At 41.7% G+C, this 20,716-nt stretch overlaps 1 protein-coding gene across 1 annotated transcript in view; it reads right to left on the bottom strand.

The window, feature by feature from the left end:
- Window positions 1-20,716, bottom strand: part of LOC140195309 (uncharacterized) — a 193,964-nt gene that overhangs the window by 29,974 nt on the left and 143,274 nt on the right. Inside the window, exon 9 of the mRNA XM_072253416.1 lies at window positions 7,121-7,242. Within this exon, the coding sequence (XP_072109517.1) occupies window positions 7,121-7,242 (122 nt within the window). The remainder of the gene's footprint in view (window positions 1-7,120; window positions 7,243-20,716) is intronic.

The following is a 20,716-nucleotide window of genomic DNA, read 5'->3' as shown; positions in this document are numbered from 1 at the left end:
AGTGAAAATCTTTATTTCCAAAGTAGGGATATCAAATATAAGAGGACATAGGTTAAAGTGAGAGAAAGGAGTTTTGAAGATTACCTTTTTATAGACAGTAGGAACACACTTGCAGAGGAGAAGGTGGAATCAGTTAAAGTTACAATGTGTGAGATGCATTTAGACAGATGTTTAAACATAGAAGGACATGGACCGAATGCAGGCAAATTGGATTAGTGTAGATTGGGGGGGTGGGGGTGAAATGGCTAGCACAGACATGATGGGTCAAAGGGCCATTTTTTGTGCCCTACAACTTGGATTTGTAGATGAAAGGGAGATTGGGCCAAGAAAGCTATTCATATCTTTCATAGCAGATGCAAGATTATTTTAAAAGGTAGACAGTTGTTTTATTAAAATGCAACTATTCTTACAGCTATAAACTAACCTCAACATAGGTGATCAAGCATTGAATCCATTTGGATGCTGAGTGACCACTTAGTACTGAAATCTCTTATTTATGAAAACAAACCATATATTTTATCCCATTTATGAATCCAGTACACTCCTGGTGCACGACTGCAGTCACCCAGAGCTTCTCTTGTATTAAGCAAGCTACATCTGACAATTAGCTAGCAGTTCTGTACAGAAATGCTGGCTAGCTGCAAGTTGTGTCAGTACTCTTCAAGCTTCTGCATAAGTGCACAGCAGTGTGGAAACACAGAGTGCATTGATGGCATTAGCAAAGCTGCTGCTTTACCTCTGCTGCATGTGCAGATTGAACATCCTCTTTGTGAAAGAGAATGAAAAAATGAAATCAAATCATTAGAAAGAGGTGACATAAGATGTTGAATTGTTGTGGATAGAGCTAAGACACTGCAAGGGTAAAAAGACCTTGATGGGAGTAGCATACAGACCCCCAAACAGTAGTAAGGATGTGGTCTACAAATTACAATGGAAGATAGAAAATGCATGTCAAAACAGCAGTGTTACAATAGTCATAGGAGATTTCAATATGCAGGTAGATTGGGAAAATCAGGTTAGTGCTGGATTACAGGAGGGGGAATTTCTACAGTGCCAATGAGATGGCTTTTAGAGCAGCTCATGGTTGAGCCCACCAGAGGATCAGCTATTCTGGATTGGGTATTGTGCAATGAACCAGAATTGATTTGAGAGCTTAAGGTAAAATAGCCTTCAGGGAAAAGTGATCATAATATGATTGAATTCAGCCTGAAATTTGAAAAGCAGCAGCTAGCATCAGGTGTATCACTACAACAGTGGAATAAAGGGAATTACAGTGGCATGAGAGGGGAGTTGCTAGAATTGATTGGAAAAGAACACTGGCAGGGATGATGGCAGAGCAGCAATGGCTGGAATTTCTGGAAGCAATACGGAAGGCACAAGATCATACATCCAAAAGAGGAAGAAGTATTCTAAAGGAAAGATTGACACCACCATGGCTAACAAGAGAAGTCAAAGCTAACATAAAAGCCAAAGGGAGGGCATGTTAGAGGGTTGGGAAGCTTTAAAAATTAAACATAATGCAGCTAAAAAAAACATTAAGGTAAAGATGGAATATGACAGTCAGAGAGCCAATAATATTAAAGAGGATTCCAAAAGAGTCTTCAGATACATAAAGTGTGAAAGAGGGGTGAGAGGGATATTGGACCATTGGGAAACAACACTGGAGAGTTAGAAAACGGAGACAACGAAATGGAGGCATAACTGAATAAGTATTTTGCATTAGTATTCACTGTGGAAGACACTAGTAGTATGGTGGAAGTTCCAGGAGTCAGGGAACATGAAGTGTGTAAAGTTGCCATAACTAGAGAGAAGGTTCTTGGGAAACTGAAAAGTCTGAAGGTAGGTAAGTCACCTAGACCAGATGGTGCACCCACCAGAGTTCCGAAAGAGTTGGCTGAAGAGATCATAGAGGGATTAGTAATGATCTTTCAAGAATCACTAGATGCTGGAATGGTTCCGGAAGACTGGAAAATTGCAAGTGTCACTCTACTCTTCAAGAAGGTAGAGAGGCAGCAGAAAGGAAACTGTAGGCTCTACCGCAAAGTGTGAATGGAGGGTTCCCATGAGAAGCTTTTGCAACACAGGCTAGGTTAAGGGTAATTCAAACCACAACATCTAATCCTCCAATATGGGAATAACGGGTTCAATGTGTGAATTAATAATATATTCTTAGCCACTGTATCTGTTCATATTGAATTCTATAAAATATCACATCCTGAGAGAAGCAATCACAAATTTAAAGACATTTTTGATATTAAAAATGGCTAAAGTGGAGAAATAAAAATGATAATAAAATACGAAGGCTTTCTCTGAAGAAGCATCTCTAAAATCAGTAAAATTAGGCAATTAATAGGTTAATTTTTTTGTAATTATTGAGAGCTGCAGAACTGAAATCTATATCACCAAGTATTAATCATTAGCTCTTAGCCCACCTCACGTCTTTGTTGAAATGAGCTTATATCAATTTATTACTTAATATATTTTATTGGTGGTGACAACTTTGTGAGGGAGTATGACAATCAACCTTTGACTGCTACATCACTGGTTAATTGAAGTGAAGTAAATGCTGCCGAATAAAATTTATTATGCTGTTAACTTATTTTTACTTGTAAAATGAATATAGAAAATTAACAAGAAAGAAATTTAAACAATGGGTATGTGTAGTAAAAAAGGCAGTAGTCAATGAGCTGCTTTGAGCAATTACTTGCTCAGGCGGACTGTGGTAATCCATTATTACCAATTTTATACCACACCAAGAGTGAAAATTACCCCAGCTATGGGAACAGAACTACATAATTAATAATATATTTCTTTAAAAATTAATAACTCCATCTAATTTTGAAATTGTGTATCCTTATTTTGTTCTGTTTATTTTGTTCTTGTCTAAGTCTTGCCCGATGAATATGTGAACTCAGAAAGGGCTGTTATTCAGTTCAGTGTTGACGCTAGAATTTTGGGATGGAACAAATGAAACAAAAGCCTGATTTAATTATTCTTAACCTTCTTGCTTAGGTGAGAAGACCCATTCTTAATGGTATATACAAGCAAAAACAATGGAACGCTTTGGAATTCCCTCATTTTTTCTATAACTTAAAAAAACAATCTATGAATATAGAGAGGATGCAGCAAGATATGAAAATAAGGGTACATGCATTCCATCAAGACTGGATACTATTGGCTCCCAAAAATGCATTGATGTGTTGAGTTAGCATTGACTGGGAGAGATCTTCACTCTTTACTTTTGTCTGAAGTAGTTTCCCAATTTATTTTCCGAATGTAGTGCAGTGCCCAGAACAGTACACGTATACAAGAATAAGTAAGAGCCCACATTGTCACAAGTATACCTACTTCATGCAAATGATTTGCTGCAAAGATTTCAATGGTTGGCAATATTCGTCCATAGCTCCAGCTTTCCTGCATATTTTAGCATGTTTCTCATTTAGAGGAGATACTAATCCAAAATAAAAGTGAAATGAAGCGGGCAAACAAAACAAACCATTAAGGAAAGTGGCTCTAAAGTCAGACTCAACATGATGAATATAAAATCATTAAACTACAGATTAAAAGCTACAGCACTCTACTGTGGTTCTGAGATAATACTGCGTTAGTGAAGGTTGTGTCTTTTGAAAAAAATTCTAAAGGCTACTCTGCCTTCTCAGATGGATGTAAAATATCCCATGGTACCATTTCAAGACGTACATCACTAAATCAACAATAAACAGATTATCAAGATACTCACTCATTGCTGTTTCTGTCTCATGTTGAGAAAAGTGCCATACAAATGCAAAATGGTTCTTTCAGTAATCTGGCTACAGAAAACAGCGTAGGGTAAAAGGTAGATGGACAAAGAGTGGAAAACAGTCTTCCACAACAATCAATCTTGGAACCATTCTTATACAGAAAGAGCATGGAATTCAAAATCAAAACAATAATTCCAGCTGCACAAGACATTAGTTAGACCGTATTTGAAGTATTCTCTGCAGTTCTGATTGCCATACTTTACGAAGGATAAGGTCAAAAGGCTGTAGAAAAGATTCACAAGGATGCAGTGAGACTGGAGAGCTTTAGTATTGAACAGAAACTAGTTACTGTAGCTTGGAGCAACACACATAAAAGTTGCTGCTGAACGCAGCAGGCCAGGCAGCATCTCTAGCAAGAGGTACAGTCGATGTTTTGGGCTGAGACCCTTTGTCAGGACTAATTGAAAGAAGAGCTAGTAAGAGATTTGAAAGTGGGAGGGGGAGGGAGAGATCCAAAATGATAGGAGAAGACAGGAGTGGGAGGGATGGAGCCAAGAGCTGGACATGTGATTGGCAAAAGGGATATGAGAGGATCATGGGACAGGAGGCCTAGGGAGAAAGAAAGGGGGAGGGGTGAAGCCCAGAGGATGGGCAAGGAGTATAGTGAGAGGGACAGAGGGAGAAAAAGGAGAGAGAGAAAAAGAATATATATATAATAAATAACGGATGGGGTACGAGGGGGAGGAGGGGCATTAACGGAATTAGAGAAGTCAATGTTTATGCCATTAGGTTGGAGGCTACCCAGACGGAATATGAGGTGTTGTTCCTCCAACCTGAGTGTGGCTTCATCTTGACCACTGTGTGGCCACTGGGAGATCCTGCTTTCTCTGGCAGATACAGCGTAGGTGTTCAGCGAAATGGTCTCGCGTATATATAGAAGGCCACATCGGGAGCACTGGACGCAGTATATCACCCCAGCCGACTCACAGGTGAAGTGTCGCCTCACCTGGAAGGACTTTCTGGGGCCTTGAATGGTAGTGAGGTAGGAAGTGTAAAGGCATGTGTAGCACTTGTTCTGCTTAGAAGGATAAGTGCCAGGAGGGAGATCGGTGGGGAGGGATGGGGGGGACAAATGGACAAGGGAGTCGCGTAGGGAGCGATCGCTGCGGAAAGCGGGGGGGGGGAGCGGAGGGAGAGATGTGCTTAGTGGTGGGATCCCGTTGGAGGTGGCGGAAGTTACAGAGAATTATATGTTGGACCCGGAGGCTGGTGGGGTCGTAGGTGAGGACCAGGGGAACCCTATTCCTAGTGGGGTGGCGGGACGATGGGGTGAGAGCAGATGTGCGTGAAATGGAAGAGATGCATTTGAGAGCAGAGTTGATGGTGGAGGAAGGGAAGCCCCTTTCTTTAAATAAGGAGGACACCTCCTTCGTCCTGGAATGAAAAGCCTCATCCTGAGAGCAGATGCGGCGGAGATGGAGGAATTGCGAGAGGGGATGGCATTTTTGCAAGAGACAGGGTGAGAGGAGGAATAGTCCAGATAGCTGTGAGAGTCCGTAGGCTTATAGTAGACATCAGTAGATAAGCTGTCTCCAAAGATAGGGACAGAAAGATCTAGAAAAGGGGAGGGAGGTGTCCCTCCCGTCTCATGATACTCCGTAGGCCTCCCGTCCCATGACCTCCCTAGGCCTCCCGTCCCATGATCCTCTCATATCCCTTTTGCCAATCACCTGTCCAGCTCTTGGCTCCATCCCTCCCCCTCCTGTCTTCTCCTATCATTTTGGATCTCCCCTTCCCCCTCCCACTTTCAAATCTCTTACTAGCTCTTCTTTCAGTTAGTCCTGACGAAGGGTCTCGGCCCGAAACATCGACTGTACCCTTTTCTAGAGATGCTGCCTGGCCTGCTGCGTTCACCAGCAACTTTTATGTGTGTTGCCTGAAATTCCAGCATCTGCAGATTTCCTTGTGTTTACTGTAGCTTGGGACGGTTCTCCCTGCGGCAACGGGGGTAGACAGGTGACTATGTCTAGGTTTTTAAAATCATGTGGTGTATTGATAGGAGAGGTGGTCACTGTCTTTTTGCAAGATAAAGGGAGTCTAAAACAAGAGGACATGGGTTTAAGGTGACTGGGGATTTGTTTTTTACACAAAGGGTGATGTGCATAAGGAACAAGTTGTCAGGAAGTGGTTCAGATGGATACAATTACAAAATTGAACAGGCATTCGGACAGGTACAAGGATAGGAAAGTTTAGAGGATATGGGCAAATTCAGGCAAAAATGGAAGTAACTCAGGTAGGCACCTAGGCTAGCATGGACAGGTTTGGCCAAAAGGTTTCTTTCTGTGCTGCACAAATCAAAGACTCTATAGCATCAAATATATGGCATACTTAAATAAGACATTAATAAATGTAGAAAGGGCATGTAATGGTGAATGAAGTAGAAAGCAATGTGCCAATATTGATGCCCATTGTTGCCTAAAATGGCTACAACTTGTTTACTATTGGATAGTTCACACAGGTTCCACCAAAATATCCATAAACAACTACATGCAAGAGTCGCACTTGGGTCGCATCATTCTGTCGGATTACCTTCCTTAGGAGCGTAAAAACCTTATGGGAGATGAAATATATCAATGCAAAGTGAGAATGCTTTTTGTACAAAGATCATATTTTACTCATTCTTGACAATGTCAACTTGTGACTGTTGTATGCCACAGAGAACTGACATTTAATTCTGGGAAAGACACGTCAAGACTTCACTTAGTTACAGTGCTTTAAACACCTATTTGCTGTACATTGTTGAACCTCCATGTCTGATCTCCATCTCTTCTGACTGCTTTATGGTCGACCATTGGAAGGAGGGAAAATGTGACTCTGCTATAAGTTATAACGGAGCTACAGGATATGTTGATACATAGATGGACAGCATATATTGAGAATGATTGAGGAGAAGCAAGCATAGTATAAGGATGACATGTGTTCTCTCTCCCTCTCTGCAAGTGTATCAGCTTGCACGAATGGAACGTTCAAGAAGTGAGATTTGTGCCTGTTTACGCTTCTTGATTGGAAAACCTGAATGTTATGCTAATGGGTATTTGCTTTAAATGCTCTGACAGGCGCACGGCACAAATGTTTGGGTTATTATGAGCTACTGGGTTACTGGGCATCCCACCCCTTTCACAACAAAGTCACAAGTTTACATAACAGTTCTTATTTTAATACAACAGAAATGAAACAAAATGATTTATCATTGAGCTATTGAGTATAACAATGAGAAAGAGGTCACTTAGTTAAAGTACTCCAAACATTTGAGTTAATAAATCTGACTAGATACCATATTTACATACAGCTGACACATATCACCACAGTTAAATACAAACCTTCCTGGTTGAGGGGGGCACAGTAAATTTAATAGGCTTATACTTCCTGTTGTAATTAATGTTGAAAGTGCCACCATTGAAGAGCCGCAGTAATTGAAAAGGGTGCAGTGCTGAACTGTAGCCTAGAAGACAAAAATCATATACATTTTATCAAAGTACGTAGAACTTGGATTCCCATTACCTAGAACCAGGATAAGTAATGCAATGTTGTCAAGAATATTCATTAATAATGTATTGCAATATGTAATGTAACATCTTGGAACACCTGGACAACAACAGTACCCACGTCAGGCTGCTGTCTATTGATTACAGCTCAGCATTCAACACCATCATCTCCTCAGTACTAACCAGCAAGCTTCAAAACCTGGGCTTCTGTACCTCCCTCTGCAAATGGATCCTTGATTTCCTCATTGGGAGATCACAGTCAGTACAGATTGGAAATAATATTTTCACCTTGCTGTAAATCAACACAGGTGCACCTCAAGAATGTGTGCTTAGCGCATTGCTCTCCTCTCACTACACCCATGACTGAGTGGCTAGGCCCAGCTCAAGCGCTATCTATGAATTTGCCTATGACACAACAGTTGTTGGTAGGATCTCAGATAGTGACGAGGAGGCGTACAGGAGTGAGATAGCTCAGATGGTTGAGTGACCATAAACCGTAAGACATAAGAGCAAGATTAGGCCATTCAGCCCATCAAGTCTTCTCCACCATTCCATTATGGCTGATTTATTATTCCTCTTAACTCCATTCTCTTGCCTGAGTGGTGTCACACCAAAATCTTGCACTCAATGTCAGTAAGGCCAAGGAATTGACTGCAGACTTCAGGAAATTGAAATCAGGAGAACACATAGCAGTTTTCATCAAGGAGTCAGTAATGGAAAGGGTAGCAGCTTCAGGTTCCTGGGTGTCAACATCTCCGAAGTTTTATCCTTTGGCCAACATAATGATGTAATTTTCAGTTTCAGGTAACTCGCACCCCCTGGTATGAGCCATCGCCGCTCTTGTAAAAAAGCACTGGCTGTCTACTCTATCTGTGTTTCTTATAATCTAATACACCTTTATCAATTTGCCTCTCACCTTCCTTTGCTCCAAAGAAAGAAGTCCAAGCTTGCTCAACCTTTCCTTGTATAAAATGCTCTTAAATCCAGACAGTATTCTGGTAAATCTCCTCGGCATCCTTTCTAATGCTTCCACATACATAATCAGCTGACCAGAACTGAACACAATACTCCATTTGTTGTTTAACAAGATTTTTATAGTGCAGCAACATTACCTCACGTCTTTTAAACCCAATATCTGAACTAATGAAGACCTCCTTGACCACTATAACAACTTGCGTGACAACTTTGTGGGATCTATGTATGTTGTTCATAGGTCCCTATATTCTTGCACACTGCTTAGAATCCTGCTATTAACCTTATACTTAGCCTTCAAGTTTGATCTTTCAAAGTGTATCACTTCACACTTCTCCAGACGGAATTCCATCTGCAGCTACTCAGCCCAGCTCTGCATCCTGGCTATGTCCTCTTGTAACCTACAACAACCTTCTGCACTACCCATAACACCACTAACCTTCTGCAAACTTACTAACCCAACCTTCTACTTCGTCATCCAAGACATTTATATAAAAAAAATCCCAAAGAGCAGGGATTCCAGAACAGATAACTGTGAAGTTATTGTTCACTAACTTCCAGACAGAATTCACTCCATCTACTACCACCCTTCTGCCTTCTGTAGGCTAGCTAATTCCACACAGCCAAGTTTCCACGGATCCCATGGCGTATACCTTCTGGATGAGTTTTCCACAAGGAATCTTGTTCAATGCCTTAGTACAATCCATGTACACCACATCCAACTGCTCTACCTTCATCAATTTTGTTTTATTTGGGTTCTCCAATTACTCTTATTTGTTTTTGTTTATTGTGACTTACTTATTTAATTAACTGAATCTAAAACCCCCATCTGCTATCCTAGATTTGTATTGATGTCTCCAAGGTGTAAGAAATAAGAACAATTGTCCTTTGGCTTTTTGAGCCTGCTCTGCCATTCATCAAGCCATGGTTGACTTTCCACCTGAATGCCATTTTTCAACACTACTCTCATACTGTGTAGTTTGATTTCCTCAATGGCCAGAAATCATTAAAATTTACGATGAATGACAGAACCTCCACATCCCTTTGGGATAAGGAACATCAAAGGCTTGTCACACTCTTGATGTTGAAACTTCTCTTTATCCCTGTTCTAAATGGCCTGGAAATAGTTCTTAACTTGTTGAAAAGTGGTGTTTAATTACTTGGATAAGCACTCAGTGAGCATTTAAAATCACATAAAATTGACATCTTTCCAGTCAATGGCTTGTGATTTTATTCTCATTTACTAATAGACAGTAATCATCTCCAGGACGTTCATGCAACCTAGCAGGTCAGGCAGCATCTATGGAAAAGAGTACAGTCAACGTTTCAGGCCAAGACCCTCCATCAGGACTGGAGAAAAAAAGCTTTAAGGAGTCAGAGTTAGAAGCAGGTGGAGGGGAGGAAGAAACACAAGATGATAGGTGGAATCCAGAGGGGGTGTGAGGTAAAGAGCTGGGAAATTGACTGGTGAAAGAGATACAGGGCTGAAGAAGGGGGAATCTGATAGGAGAGGACAGAAGGCCATGGAAGAAAGGAATAGGGGGAGGAGCACCAGAGCGAGGTGATGGGCAGATAAGCAGAAAAGGTGAGAGAAGAAAATGGGAATGGGGAATGGGAGGGGGCAGCTCATTACCAGAAATTTGAGAAATCGATGAAGGCTACTCATACGGAATATAAGGTATTGCTTCTACAACCTGACTGCGGCCTCATTATGACAGTAGAGGAGGCCATGGACTGACATGTTGGAATGGGAATGGGAAGTGGAATTAAAATGGGTGGCCACTGGGAGGTCCCGCATTTTCTGGCAGATGGAGTGAGTGAAGCACAGTCACAATCTACGTCGGGTCTCACTGATACACAGGAGGACACACCGGAGCAGCGGATACAGTAGATGACCCCAACAGACTCACAGGTAAAGTGTCCTCTCATCTGGAAGGACTGTTTGGACCCCTGAAAGATAGTGAGGAAGGAGGTGTAGTGGCAGGTGTAGCATTTGTTCTACTTACAAGGATAAGTACCAGGAGGGAGATCAGTGGAGAGGGACGAATAGACAAGGGAGTCGCACGGGGAACAATCCCTGCGGAAAGCAGAAAGCTGGGTGGTTGGGAGAGAGATGTGCTTGGTGGTAGGATCCTTTTGGAGATGGCAGAAGTTATGAAGAATTATATGCTGGACACGGAGGCTGGTGGGGTGGTAGGTGAGGACAAGAGGAAGCCTATCCTTGGTGGTGTAGCAGTAGGGGGATGGGATGAGGGCAGATGTGTTCAAAATGGACGAGATATGGTTGAGGAGAGCGTTGATGGTGGATGAAGGGAAACCCCTTCCTTACAAGGAGGAGGACACCTCCTTCATTCGGGAATGAAAAGTGTCATCCTGAGAGCAGATGCAGCAGAGATTTAGCTTAGGAGACCCCTTTGCCGAGCATCTACGCTCTGTTAATCCAGTGTGGCCTCCTGCATATCGGTGAGTCTTGGTTTAGATTGGGAGACTGCTTCGATGAGCACTTACACTCCGTCTGCCAGAAAAAGAGGGACCTCCCAGTGGCCACCCATTTTAATTCCCATTCCGAGGTGACAATCCATGGCCTCGTCCACTGTCATGATGAGGCCATGCTCAGATTGCAGGAGCAATACCTTATATTCCGTATGAGCAGCCTCCATCCTGATGGCATGAACATCAAAACCCTCCTTCACCATTCCCCATTCCCATTTCCTTCTCTCACCTTTTCTGCTTACCTGCCCATCACCTCCCTCTGGTGCTCCCCCCCCCTTTTCTGTCTTCCATGGCCTTCTGTCCTCTCCTATCAGATTCCCCCTTCTCCAGCCCTGTATCTCTTTCAACAGTCAACTTCCCTGCTCTTTACTTCACCCTTTCCCCCTCCCGATTTCACCTATCATCTTGTGTTTCTTCCTCCCCTCCAACTTCTAAATCGGACTCCTCAAATCTTTATTTCTCTAGTCCTGATGAAAGGTCTCGCCCCGAAACATCGACTATACCCTTTTCCATAGATGCTGCCTGACCTGACTGACCTTTGGCTCGTACAGGAGAGTGAGGAGATAATTGCTCAGAGTTACTGGGAAGTAGTCACCCCGAAGTTGCAGGAGGCGAGAAGCTGGGTGACTATCAGGAGAAATGGAAATGTGAATAGGCAGTTAGCACAGAGCACCCCTGTTGCCATTCCCCTCAATAATAAGTATACCGCTGTTCTGGGGGATGACTTTCCAGAGGAATGCCATGGTGACCAGGTTACTGGACCGAGCATAGGTACATGGTGCAGAAGGGGAAGAGGGAGAAGAGGGGAGCGGTCGTGACAGGGAATTCAATAGTCAGAGGAACAGACAGGAGATTCCGTGGATGCGAACGGGACACCCGAATAGTATGTTGCTTCTCAGGTGCCAGGGTCAGGGATGTCTTGGCTCTCATCCACAGCATATTGGAGGGGGAGGGGGGAGAGCAGCTGGATGTCTTGATACATATTGGTACCAATGACATAGGAAGGAAAAGCAATGAGCTCCTGAAGAGAGAATTTAGAGAGCCAGGCAGAAAGCTGAGAAGCAGGACCACCAGGGCAGTAATTTCTGGATTGCTGCCTATGTCACGTGCCAGTGAGGGTAGAAACAGGATGAATTGGCAAATGAATGTGTGGCTGAGAAGCTGGTGCAGGGGGCAGGGCTTCAGTTCTTGGATAATTGGAATCTCTTCTGGGGGAGGTATGACCCCATTCAAAAATGACAGGTTGCACCTGAATCCGAGAGGAAACAATATTCCCGTGGGCAGATTTGTTAGAGCTGTTGGATAGGGTATAAACTAATTTGGCAGAGAGTTGGGATGAACTTGTTGCACTTTTACAGATTGTTGGGTACGATGTTGTGGTCATCACTGAATCGTGTGTGAATGATGGTTGTAGTTGGGAGCTGAATGTCCAAGGTTACACCTTGTATCGGAGGGACAGGAAGGTCGGCAGAGGAGGTGACCTGGCTTTGCTGGTAAAGAATGGCATCAAATAGATGAGAAGGTGTTTAATCCTTGTGGATTGAGTTAAGAAACTGCAAGGGTAAAAGGACCCTGATGGTAGTTATATGCAGGCCTCCCAACACTAACTGAGATATAGACCACAGATTGCAACAGGAAATAGAAAAGGCATGTCAAAAGGGCAATGTTATGCTAGTCATGGGAGATTTCAACCTGCAGGTCGATTGGGAAAGTCAGGATGGAAATGGATCCCAAGAGAGTGAGTTTGTTGAATGTCTATGAGATGGCTTTTTAGAGCAGTTTGTCATTGAGCCTACTAGAGGATCAGCTAATCTGGATTGGGTGCTATGTAATGAACCAGAGGTCATTAGGGAGCTTAAAGTAAAAGATCCCTTGGGAAGTAATGATCACAATACGATTGAGTTTAACTTGAAATTTCATAGAGAGAAAGTAAAGTCTGATGTAGCAGTATTTCAGTGGAGTAAAGGAAATTACAGTGGTATGAGAGAGGACTTGGCCAAAGTAAATTGGAAGGAGATGCTGGCAGGGATGACAGCAGAGCAGTATGGCGTGAGTTTCTGAGAAAAATGAGGAAGGTGCAGAATAGATGTACTGTATTCCAAAAAGAGAGAAATATTTAAATGGCAAAATAGTACAACCATGGCTGACAAGGGATGTCAAAGCTAATGTGAAAACAAAAGAGAGGACATACAACAAAGCAAAAATTAGTGGGAAGACAGAGGGTTGGGAAGCTTTTAAAACCCTACAGAGAGAAACTAGAAGAATCATTTGGAGGAAAAAGATGAAATATGAAAGCAAGCTGGCAAACAATTTCAAAGTGGATAGTTAGAGCTTTTTCAAGTATGTAAAAAATAAAAAAAAAATGAGAGCGGATACAGGACTGCTAGAAAATGAGACCGGAGAAATAATAATCAGGGACAAGGAGATAGCTGATGAACTAAATGAGTATTTTGCATTAATCTTCACTGTGGAAGACATTAGTAGTGTGCCAGATGTTGAAGGATGCAAGCGAAGAGAAGTGAGTGCAGTTACAATTACAAGGGAGAAGGAGCTCAAGAAGCTGAAAGACCTAAAGGTACATAAGTCACCCGGACCAGATGAACTGCACCCTAGGGTTCTGAAAGTGGTAGTGGTACAGTTTGTCGAGGCATTAGAAATGAACTTTCAAAAATCATTGGACTCTGGCATGGTGACAGAGGACTAGAAAATTGCAAATGTCACTCCACTCTTTAAAAAAGGAGAAAGGCAGCAGAAAGGAAATTATAGACCAGTTAGCCTGATCTCAATGGTTAGTAAGATATTGCAGTCAGTTGTTAAGGATGAGGTTATAGAATACTTGGTGTCACAGGTGAAGACAGGACAAAGTCAAAATGGTTTCCTTAACAGAAAATCATGCCTGTTGGAATTGTTTGAGAAGATTACATATAGGATAAATAAAGGGGATGCAGTGGATGTTGTATATTTGGACTTTCAGAAGGCCTTTGACAAGGTGACACACGAGGCTGCTTACCAGATTAAGAGCCCATGGTATTTCAGGAAAGTTACTGGCATGATTAGAGCATTAGCTGATTGCTAGGAGGCAGTGAGTGGGAATAAAAGGACCCTTTTCCGGTTGGCTGCCAGTAACTAGTGGTGTTCCGCAGGGATCACTGTTGGGACTGCTTCTTTTTATGCTGTATATCAATAATTTAGATAATGGAATAGAAGGCTTTGTGCCAAGTTTGTAGATGATACGAAGATTGGTGGAGGGGCAGTTGTGTTGAGGAAACAGGTAGGATGCAGAAGGACTTAGACAGACTTGGAGAATGGGCAAGAAAGTGGCAGATGAAATACAATGTTGGAAAATGCATGGTCAGGCACTTTGGTAGTAGAAATCAATATGCGGACTATTTTCTAAATGGGAGAAAATCCAAAAATCTGAGATGCAAAGGGACTTGGGAGTCCTTGTGAGAACACCCTGAAGGTTAGCCTGCAGGTAGAGTTCGTGGTGAGGAAGGCAAATACCATGTTAGCATTCATTTCCAGAGGTCTGGAATGAAGAGCAGGGATGTGACGCTGAGGGTTTACAAGGCACATGAGTATTGTGAACAGTTTTGGGCTCCTCATCTAAGAAAAGATGTGCTGGCATTGGAGAGGGTTCAAAGAAAGTTCACAAGGATAATTCTAGGAATGAAAAGGTTATCATATGAGGAACGTTTGGTAGCCCTGTGTCTGTACTTGCTGGAATTTAGAAGGCTGAGGCGGGGTCTCATTGAAACCTTTCGAATGTTGAAAGGCCTAGACAGAGGAGATGTGGAAAGGATGCTTCTCATGGTGGAGGAGCCTAGGACAAGAGGGCAAAGCCTCAGGATACAGGGGTATTCATTTAAAACAGAGATGCAGAGAGATTTCTTTACCCAGAGGGTGGTGAATTTGTAGAATTTATTACCGCAGTCAGCTGTGGAGGCCAGATCGTTGGGGGTATTTAAGGTAGAGCTAGATAGGTTCTTGATTGGACACGGCAATCAAAGGTTATGGGGAGAAGGCTGGGGAGTGGGGCTGAGGAGGGGAAAATTAGATCAGCCATGATTGAATGGTGGAGCAAACTCGATGGGCCAAATGGCCTAATTCTGCTCCAACGTCTTATGGTCTCTTAGGGACTAAAGAGACAATCTGTGCATGGTGCTGAGGGGTGTTGGTGAGGTCCTAATTGAATACTTGCTACCTGTATCCACCAAGAACAAGGGCATGGAGAAATCAAAAGTTCAGGTTTGATGACATTAATTGTCTGTACTGTATAGCTATTAAGAAGGGGGAGGTATAGATATCCTGAGATGCATAAGGGTGGAATAATCCCCAGGGACAGATGAGATCCATCACACAATGCTATAGGAAACAAGGGAGCTTAATGGAGATTTTTGCTTCATAGTTTATCACAGGCAAGGTACCAGAATACTGGAGAATAGCTAATGGCATTCCTTTATTTAGGAAGGTTAGCAGGCATAATGACTACAGGCTGGAGAGTATTATGTTGGTGATAGGGAAACTACTGTAGAAAATTCAAAGCAACAGGGAATTCTTGCCTCACTAACTTGATAGTTTTTTCTTCAGGAAGTAACAAGGGGATTTATGAGGCTGGCTGCAGATATTGTCTAGATGGACTTTAATAAGGCATTTGATAAGGTTACACATGGAAGGTTGGTTCAGAATGTAAGTGCATGGGATCCAAGGTGGGCTGGCCACTTAGACCCCGAATTGGCTTGGTGGTAAAGAGGCAGTAGTGGAAGAGTAATATTCTGATTAGAACTCTGTGTACTGGGGGATCAGTGCTATGGCCATTGCTGTTTGTGAAATATATTAATGATCTGGCTATGAATGTAGAAGGTATGATTAGCAAGTTTGTGGATTACACGAGAATTAGTGAGGCAGTAGTAGCTGGGCACTAAGGACTATTGGTGAGGAGAACGACTAGGCATTGAAGTCCGTAGTTCCCTGAAGGTGACAGTATGGGTCGCTAGGGTGATGAAAACATCACATGCTATGCTTGCTTGCACAGAATTTAAGAGTTGGAACATTATGCTACAACTTTACAAACACCAGTTCAGCTACACTTGTACAGTTCGTTTTGCCACTCTATAAGAATGATGTCATGATGCAGAGGAATTCACCAGGCCGGATTCTGGAATGGAGCACTAAGGTACGAAGGTAGACTGGATAGACTGTGGCAGAGGAGACTAAGTGGGTCACCTGATTGGAATATATAAGGCATTGTTTGGGTCGATATTCAAAATATTTTTCTCTTGGTCGGAGTATCAAAAATAAAGGTAATAGGTTTAAGGTGAGTGGAAGGAGGTTTTAATGAGCATCTGAAGGCAAGTTTGTTTTCACATAGTGTGGTTGATATCTGAACATATTGCTAGAGGGAATGGTGGAATTAGATACAATCATAACACTTGAGACATTTAGACAGGTCCTTGAATAACAAGACATTGAAGGATATAGTTTTAACGTGGGCAAAAGAGATACGTTATTAGGCCAAAGGTCAGTGTGGATGTATGGAGTTAAGAGATCATTTCTCTGCTGTATGACACTATTATTATGTTTTGCCTAATACAGATTATTGACAAATAACAATAATCCAAAAGTTGACATGGAATGTTTAGTTTGTAACCGATGTAATATTACATATACTGTGCTTCCTAACAATATTCATAGCCATGTCCTTTGGCTCCAATACACATGTGCTTTAACAATATTGTTGGCATGATCAGGAGTAAAACAGAAGTGTTGTAAATAGGAAAGAACCACATCAAATAGAGATTTATTTCTTTCATAGAGAAAATGATGGAAACTGTTGGGAAGGCAGAATAACTTGGTGGTGGCATCAAGGTCCAGCTTTCATAAATTAATCAAGAGTGATTCATGAAATAAAGAAGCTCTGAGGTGGAAGGAAAAGCTGCATGAAACCTTACCTTTAGTCATAAAAGGGGGGAGGAGGAGAAGAAGTGAGAACAGAAGAGTGGAAAATAGTGGGAGTGACTCAAAGGCCCTTTCAGCTTGAGTGAGCATGAATCACTGGTTGAGGAAGAAGAAAGATATATCAAAACTACTCAGAAAATTGCACTCAGAATATCTGTAGTTGGAATGGAGAAACTGGGAGAATGGAATGGGGTCTTTACAGTAATTAAATGCAAGGAGGTGAAGGATTAAATATTAACTGGCACAACTGCCATGCTCGTTTTTTGCAAAATAAAGGGACACTTCACTGCAAGATCATCTAATCTGCATGTGCATGGGAATATCACACCACCCATGTAATGCTCAATTATAAGACATTAAAATAGTGAATGTGCTGAACATGTACGGAAAGGATTTCTTGCATCTGTTAAATTCTCCAATAGACTGACATGATTTCTACCCTTGCATCTAGTGGTAGTCCCTCAGTTATGTCCATATATTATCCAAGTATACCAATTAAAATTATATACCAATGTATTTTTCCACCAACCTCAAAGATAAATAATCTCTATACATATATATATTGCAGCATGTGCCGATATGTTGTTGAAAATACCTAGATGCTTATTTTAATTGGCATTATTTCAGAAAATGCAGAACTACTGAAAAAAATATGAACATTGTACCACCTATCATCTGACTACAACTGAGCTCTCACGAGGTTTTAGCACAGTTTTAGTTTTAGATTTGCCATAAATGGTCACCCGGTTTCCATTTGGCAAGCTATGATACAGTATACATAGAATACATTTTTACTTGAAATTGCTTTTTGTCAACTGTATGATTTTCAAAACTTTTACATATTGTGAATAATTCAGAAATACATATTTTATTGCCTTAAGAACAAAAGGATTTTTTGAGATGCCCTTGATTTTGTCATACATTATTTGTAATATGAGTCAATGTTTACTGTAAACTACCGGAGACAGAAACAGCTCTTACACTTTAATGCTTACCGTCAGAAATATGGAAAAAAAATCTTTTATGCTCATTTTAAAAGCACTAAAGTTAGCAATAAAACAATTACACTTCAGAGCAATCAACACTGCAGAACTGAGATTGGTATTATTTTACCTTAGATAGCTGCAGTTATCTAAAAAAAATTGCAACACAGGATCCGTATTGATTCCCAGTGGGGGTAGTACTGCACCCCAAGGGGGCGACAGTGTGTCCTAAGGGGGTCTTAGGGAAAATAGAAGTCATTGGAGGGCATTCAAGATTCTTGGGGGAGGGGCAGTAAGTGGCACCCTAACTTGAGGCACAAGACCTGACCGACCTTGTTAACTTGCTGCCATTGTCAACTTCTGATAGGGATTCCCAGTTTGTGTTATTTTTTTAAATTTTAATTTAGCCCTGTTAATGATGGATAAATACAAACAGCACAATCTCTATGAGTCTGAAAGTGGCGAAGGCTTGAATTCTAATGCTGCTAAGAAACAGAAACTACAGAAAGTGCATCAATACAATATTACACACCTGAGTGTAGTTTTATTCCATTGCCATCAGATCAGCAACACCCCATGTGTCATACTTGTAATACTGTACTGTCTAATAAAGCCATGAAACCATCAAGATTGCAGGAACACTTCCGTAAGAGACACCCTGAAAAGACTACTTATGGTATTACTCAGTTCCAGAAGAAGCATTTGAAAAGCTTTGCACACTCAAGTCATTTGCCAAGAAAGCTAAAAATGACCTTGATAGTGGTCTCATTGCTTCTTACAACATTTCCAAAATGATAGCAAAGTGTGGAAAATCTCATATAATTGGTGAAAGATTAATAATGCCCGCTGTATCAGAAGTGCTCACCACCGTTCTCAAAGTGGATACCAGTATTTTAAAATCAATTCCTCTGAGTAAATAACTCTGTAGCTTGTTGTATTGACAAAATGAATGAAGACATTGGGTATCAACTATACACCTCTAACAAAATCGCCTCTCATCCTCCTTTGATCCAAAGAGACAAACCCCAGCATGCTTAACCATTCCTCATAAGACATGCTCTCTCATCCAGGAAACACTTTGTTAAATCTCCTCTGCACCCAGTCTAAACTTTCCATATCCTTCGATAATGAGGTCAGTAGAATTGAACACGATACTCCATGTGTGGTCTAACAAGCTTTATACAGGTGCAACATTAACTCACAGTTTTTGAACTCTCAAGAGTCCTGTCTGGTCCTTGCTACCTATATTTCCTTCTTCCTCTTGACTAGAGGTTCCTCTTCTCTTGTCTACCATGGTTCTTTCTCTCTTTCACCCTTCCCCTGCCTCAATAGGATGAAACTAACCAAAATCTCATACAAGTGCTTCCCCAAACAACCTCCACATATCCGTTGTACAATTTCCTGAGAATATCTGTTCCCAAACTACACTCCCAATTTCCTGTCAAATAACATCATAATTCACCCTCACCTTACACTTTCCTACACCATCTGCTCCTATCCCTGTCCAAGTCTATATGTCAGGGAATTGTGATCAAAGTCTCCCAGCAACCTCTCATTCAGCAAAAGCAAAGAGCTGATTATTGGCTACAGGAGGAAGGAGCCAAAGGTACATGAACCACTCCTTATTAGGGATCGGAAGTCAAGAAAATCAGAAAGTTTAAATTCCTTGATGTTACCATATCAGAGGATCCATCCTGTGACCAGTACCTAAGTGTCATCATAAATAAGGCACAACAGAGCAACTAGTTTCTTAGATGCATGCATCAATTCAGCAAGTCATCTAAAATTTTGACTGACTTTTAGTGATGCATGTTGGACAGTGTCCTAATTGGTTGCATCATAGCCCGGTATGGAAACACCAATGCCTGGGAATGAAAAAGCCCTCGCCACTATTGAGTGCTTTTACAAGGAGCACTACCACAAGAAAACAGCATCCATCATTGAAGACTTCCACAATTCGGGCCAGGCTCTCTTCTCGCTACTACCATCAGGTAAGAGGTAAAGAAGCCTTAGGACCCACACCCCTTAGACCACAAGACATACTGTAGGAGGAGAATTTGGCCATTTGGCTTATTGAGTTTGCTCCTTCATTTCATCATGGCTGATTTATCATCCCTCTCAGCCCCATTCTCCTAAACCTTTGATGCCCTTACTAATCAAGAACCTATCAACCTCCGTTCTAAATAAACACAGTGATTAGGCCCCATATTCCCCTATGGCAATGAATTCCACAGATTTGCCATCCTCTGGCTAAAGAAATTCCTCCTTATCTCTGTTCTGAAGAGACATACTTCTATTCTGAGGCTGTGCCTTTGGTCCTAGGCACCCCCACTAGAGGAAACAGCTTCTCTACATGCACTCTAATCTAGGCCTTTCAATATTTGACAGGTTTCAATGAGATTCCCCCCTCATTTTTCTAAATTCTTGTAAGTACAGGCCCAAAGCCATCAAATGTTCCTCATATGTTAACCTTTTCATTCCTGGGATTATTGTTGTGAACCTTCTCCGAACCCTCTCCAATGACAGCACACCCTTTCTTATTTAAGGGATCCAAAACAGCTCACAATACTCTAAGTGCTGTCTGATCAACACCCTATAAAGCCTCAGCATTATAACCTTACCTTTACATTCTAATCCTCTCGAAATGAATGCTAATATTACATTTGCCTTCCTTACCACTGACAACTTGCAGGTTAACCTTTCGGGAATTTGTATGAGGACTCCCAAGTCCATTTGCACCTCTGATTTCTGAATGTTCTCCCCATTTAGAAAATAGTCTACTCCCTTATTCCTTCTAGCAAAGTGTATGACCACACACTTCCCTACACTGTATTCCATCTGCAACTTCTTTGCCAATACTTCTAATCTATCTAAGTCTTTCTGCTTCCTCCACACTACCTACTCCTCCACCTATCTTCATATCATCTACAGATTTGGCCTCAAAGCCATCAATTTCATCATCCAAATCATTTTCCCATTACATTAAAGAAGTGGTCCCAACAACAACCCCTGCAGAACACCACTA

This window comes from Mobula birostris, chromosome 3 (genome assembly GCF_030028105.1).
Source record: "Mobula birostris isolate sMobBir1 chromosome 3, sMobBir1.hap1, whole genome shotgun sequence".
NCBI classification, from domain to species: domain Eukaryota; kingdom Metazoa; phylum Chordata; class Chondrichthyes; order Myliobatiformes; family Myliobatidae; genus Mobula; species Mobula birostris.
Note: the sequence above shows the minus strand (reverse complement) of the source record. Positions and strands in the feature narration are given on the sequence as shown.